At 38.6% G+C, this 5,114-nt stretch overlaps 1 protein-coding gene across 1 annotated transcript; it reads left to right on the top strand.

Annotated features, from left to right (window-relative positions):
• Positions 1 to 1,796: 1,796 nt before the first annotated feature.
• Positions 1,797 to 4,806, top strand: LOC119735883. The gene is made up of 6 exons (XM_038209828.1): positions 1,797 to 1,896; positions 2,727 to 2,751; positions 3,359 to 3,444; positions 3,823 to 3,942; positions 4,246 to 4,349; positions 4,531 to 4,806. The coding sequence occupies exons 1-6, from the start codon at positions 1,797 to 1,799 to the stop codon at positions 4,804 to 4,806; spliced, it is 711 nt and encodes a 236-aa protein (XP_038065756.1).
• The last annotated feature ends 308 nt before the right edge of the window (positions 4,807 to 5,114 follow it).

Below are 5,114 nucleotides of genomic sequence, written 5' to 3'. Positions count from 1 at the left end.
TGGTCAGCGGGGGAATCTAACATGCACGGCAACTGGGGCAGGAGGAAAGGTGGTCACGAATATAATGTTGCTCAGCCAACATCCAGAAACAGGTACAGTTGTTTGTCTTTGTGTCATTTCTTCTTTTTTACCCGACGCTGTCTCTGGCTTGTTGGACAACATAAAATACTAGGAGGGTACAAAAACATGTCATTTTATTCGGAAAGAAATACAAATTGATGTGTTTTGCAAACATTCGAAAACGCAACTGCCAAATTGTTATGGAATAGCCTGTAATAAAGCGTCAAGCATCCTGTGAAATCGAAGTTGTCTATTATTATGCTGTAATGTTAAAAATTATACTACAGTAACGATGGTTTGGACAGAGGCATCGCTGCAAGAACGACCTTGTTACTGTTACATATGTTAATGGGCGCAATATGCTCCGTCACGCAGTTATCATACATGTCGGCTTGCGTATAATGCACTTGTTTTCTTCTAGGTGTTAATTGTGAAACTGATCCTCTGTATTTTGAATGAATGCGTTGCTACCGTCTCGTTACTTGCTCCAAAGTACATTTTAAGTCATAAAAAAACTTATAAAAGATTTTTAAAGTTTGCCAAAGCTTTTAAGAAAGGTTGGATTAAAAAAATAATCTTTAGGTTTAAGTCTGAATTGCAATCGTGACTGTATTGTCACCTGCAACATTGATATTAATTATCAGAATTAGTTTTCTCAGTAATTTAGAGTATGTGTTTTTCTTTGGCAATTTAACTTGACGTATTAAAGATGGAAGGGGGGACTTTGAAACTACAGGGCCATCCCAAACCGACAACGGAGATTCCGGATCAACAATTCACACACCGAGTGAGTTTATTTTTCAACTTTATTTGCGACTCATGCTAAACACTCATTAAGGTCGGCCAATTTTATCAACTGAGGATGAAATCGCAGTCAATGGGGTAAATTTCACAAAAGGTTAGAACTCTGATTGACCAATCAAATTAGCCGTTTAGGCAGAAGGTTCCAGCTTAACTTGCGAGGTGTAGTAAGAGTAGATGTTGCACGAAAATATTGGAGTATTTTTTTTGGTTTTGTTAGCTCTAATCTTCAATGTTGCTTCGATTCATCAGTAACAGGTAGAGTATAGTTCCGTGCTGCTGAAAATAATGAAAACGATGTATATAGACAAACTGCAAACACCACTATCATTGGGATTAAGAGTCAAAATGTTTATGGTCATGTTTGATTTGTTACAATTTATTTTTTAGGAACCATAGGCTGCTCTTGGTTGTTTTAAATCGTGTTTATAACCATTGAAGGCCCACATATGCAATTCTTTCTGTACGTTTTAGTTGCTTTTACTTTGCATTCATTTTGTGCCACGTAGACGTCGACCCCATTTCCAAGAAGTGTTTCCGGATAGCTTAAGCACTGCGATATCATCTAATAACACAAACTAGTTTCTTTTTCAGTAAGCCTCAAGATAACGCAAGCTTAGGAACATGAATATTTATAGGATGACTTCGTTTGATTTTACTCATGGCATTTTGCCTATTTGAATCCCAATTAATAAATCAGGACAGTACGGACCATTTTGTGTTCCGACAGATTTGTTGTGGCCTTTAGAGCAGCTTGTCCGACACAAATTACGACAAACTAAACTTACAGACATTTCCAATAAGTTGAATTTATAAACGACCAAGAAAAGTGGTGATAACACTGTGATCTCCTCGATTGTTCAATTGTCCTCTGTAGTTAATATACAGCGACCGCATGCTAACCGCATCTTTACATTTCATACGCAGACCCCTCGATGCAGAGTCAGATGTCTTTGATCTTCATTGCAGTTGGTATAGCAGCTGCACTTCTGCTTGTTCTTGTAGCGGCGATTGTCTTCTGGAAACGCAAAAAGGGTAAGTGTTTTTTTCGGCAAACCCGGTTTGCTGTAAACCCTGCTGTTGATATTGGCTGTCTTACTACCGAGCTGTCGTACTGTCATGCTGCTGTCATACTCGTACTGTAATCATATTTGGACTTACTGCCAGACAGTAGTTGCTGCTATTCCTGATATACTGCTGCTGCGCTGCCATTCTGCTACGTTGAGGAACTGCTGCTGAGGAAATGCTGCAGCGTTAATGATCAGTTGTAGCTGCTAGCAATAAATTTTTGATATTCATTACCTTTGGACTAATGTATTGTGTCATCAATTTGATACAACTGACCAACGTAGGAACCTCAATTTTTCTTGTATAGTATACGAAATAACGGTGGACATTAAAACTTTTCTGCCACATCGGCAAATATTGGCCGAATTTTACAGTAAGTGTGTTGTGCCTGTTAGTTCAGCCAATCAAGCAATCTTTAAATAGTTTTCTTGATGTTTGCCAGTAATAAGTGAAAAATATTTTTGTTGAGATCAAAGCTAAGGCAAACAAATAATCATGCAGAACAGTATTGTTGACTGTCCAGAATACACTGTAATCGTAATGCGTTTAGAATGGAAAGGTCATTTGGAATTCGTAACACCAGGAAACAAATTTATCCTATATAGTCTTTATGGTAGCAAAATAAAACGAATAGGGAGGTGATTTCATTTTTTTAAGAGTTTCATTTTGTGTGCCTTAAAGTGTAACATCGGAAAATCGAAAGTGTGCACACTGCACTTTCGCAATGAATCAAGGTAAACAATGAAGGTAGTAATAACAGAAACTAATTGAAACGTTTGTTTTGGTTTAATCTACAGATAACATTCCTTCCGATGGAAACCAGTGAGTAAAATGTATTTTAAATATTGACAGTCAAAGGGGTTTTGCTTTGTAAATGATTTATTTGAATTAGTAAGGCAGGTCAGTTTCTGTTTGCACTTACACGATAGGTCTTTTAGGATATTATAACTCATTTTAATGATCGTCATTGCTGAAGTTATTTTTAAAACCTATATCATGCATGTTCTGATGACAAACTATATACGAACAGTGCATGCTGGAATATATTAAACAAATGAAAACTTACAGATGTTTCAAACGATTCCTTCGAAGAAAGCCATTCGATTACTGTCCCTATGGCTTCTACAGCCATTAATTTGTCATGAAGTGACTGATAATGTCGCGCAATCTGGTGCAATACTCATGCTTGTAATATAACTGCCATATACTATTTGACAAGACTAGGCACCTTACACAAAGAGTCCTTATTGATGATCGGTCTTTCTGAAATTACATTTATAGAAAAAAAAATTCTCCGTAAAATCGCCATGTACTGTTTTTCCTGTAAAAAACTGCATGAATTTTGCTGATGAAAACACGGAGCATGTAACAAGCAGACTCTATAAGCTTCAAATTTCATATCGTTATTTTGCTGACATGCTATTTGCAGGCCTGTAGTTCACTACACACGGACTGGACCCGACAGGCCCACGGCGTCTGTGAGTCCTGTCTTGAGCACAGTCGTGGGACCATCAGGTAAACTAAGCTGAGTGCCTGAGTGCCGAGAGTGGAATCTTCGTATTTAAAATTTAAACGGAAATAGGAAATATTTAAGGGACAGGGCCGCTGGAATGTTACCTTACGCTCATCGAACAATGATAACGATCATGTCCAATAACTGAAGGATGACGATTCGCTCTTTGTTTGACGTTGCGTTTCATTGTGACAGGATGCAACTTTTTTTTTGAATCAAAGTCTCAAATGAGCTGATTCAATTGGATGGGTCTAATAAGGCCTCCTTACCCATTATGTCATTTCCAGCAGTGATCGAAGTCTATTATTAATTCTACCTTTAAAACAATATTGCTATTTTAAAAGATGCTTATGTCATGATTTTGGTAAATTTATTACAAGATGCGGGAAATATCTACGAAGAAAATACGTTGCTTCCGAGTAGCCAGTCGCCTCCTGCTGCCACACCGCCCTCTAGCAGTGGCATTCAAGCAACAAGGAACTTCCGACGTTACAATCCCGGTAATTGATTCAAAGAGTTATTCGATATAAAGTGATTAGTTAACTCCGCGTTTCGTTTAGTGTACACACCGAAACGTTGAGTTAAAACTTGCTTCATGTCCGATCTACCTCTGCTTTATTGATATACGACCAACACTGTTTTCAAGTGGTGCATCCGGAAACATAATCAAACATTGTTTGTGTTTTGCAGGAAGATTTTTTACATGCCACACTTCTTCAACCTATTTCAACAACTTTGGATGCTTTTGGTTTAAAAACTGATTTTCCAATTTTCTTTTTGCCTGGCTTTTTTGTTTGTTTCAGGCAATAGGGCAGTGGAGACTGTTGTCCTCCCTGGTCTCCCGGTGCAGCAAAGCGATATGCCGACTACCAGCAACCAACAACCCGGCACCATTATTTCTAAGGAAGTATGTTAATTAAAAACGTATATATTCTTACCAAAGTTACCAAACAAAATATGCATTCTGGTTACATTTCCGTGAAATTAAAAATGGGTATACATTTCTTTATCAAATAATCGAATTTTCCAAATGCGACGTCTTGATATTTGCATTAAAAGCAGTCATTTCAACATATTTATCTTGGCAGGTCCTCATGTACGCAGACGTCCATCACACCAAGACACACCCATTGGACGTCCCGCCCATCCGCACAGAGCCTCCCACCCAGTACGCAGACATCGACAACTTCCTGATATCAACTCCTGTCGAGACTCCGCCTCTTTTCAGAGACGACGCCCCCAGCTTTGGTGTAGAGGGGCACAGTGTGGATGATTTGGAGGAAGAAGGCAAAGAAGAGAGAGCTCCGCCCCGCCCCCTTCGGGGTTACCCGATCCCTTATCTGGTACGGGATTGGCAGATGTAGGCCCAACTGTGTATGAAATTATATTGAAATGCCTGCTAATTGCCGAAATGAAAAAGTTGAGGATCACTGGGTGAGCAGCCCATTAAGACTCATACCAATCAGAGGAATATTTCACCGCAATATACACTCTCGATGACAGAAATGATTTTAGGAAAAATGGAGCTTTGTAATGTCACATGCAAGTAGCATTATTCGTAACAAATCCACATATTTATTGGGGTAAAGAATGAAAAAGAAAGTCAAAGAAAATGGAAACACTTGTGAGGAACGGTATGCATGACCTCTGACAACAAAAATACTTTTTCCAG

This window comes from Patiria miniata, unplaced genomic scaffold, assembly GCF_015706575.1.
Source record: "Patiria miniata isolate m_02_andy unplaced genomic scaffold, ASM1570657v1 HiC_scaffold_29, whole genome shotgun sequence".
Lineage (NCBI taxonomy): Eukaryota > Metazoa > Echinodermata > Asteroidea > Valvatida > Asterinidae > Patiria > Patiria miniata.
The sequence above is the reverse complement of the archived record's forward strand: the minus strand, read 5'-3'. Positions and strand labels throughout refer to the sequence as shown.

Excerpts from the sequence above, each read along its gene's own strand:
- LOC119735883 (XM_038209828.1), top strand. The coding sequence starts at position 1,797 with ATGCAGAGTCAGATGTCTTTGATCTTCATTGCAGTTGGTATAGCAGCT. Across the intron at positions 2,752-3,358 it reads ATTCCTTCCGATGGAAACCA|GCCTGTAGTTCACTACACAC; the intron begins GTGAGTAAAATG and ends TGCTATTTGCAG. Across the intron at positions 3,943-4,245 it reads CTTCCGACGTTACAATCCCG|GCAATAGGGCAGTGGAGACT; the intron begins GTAATTGATTCA and ends TGTTTGTTTCAG.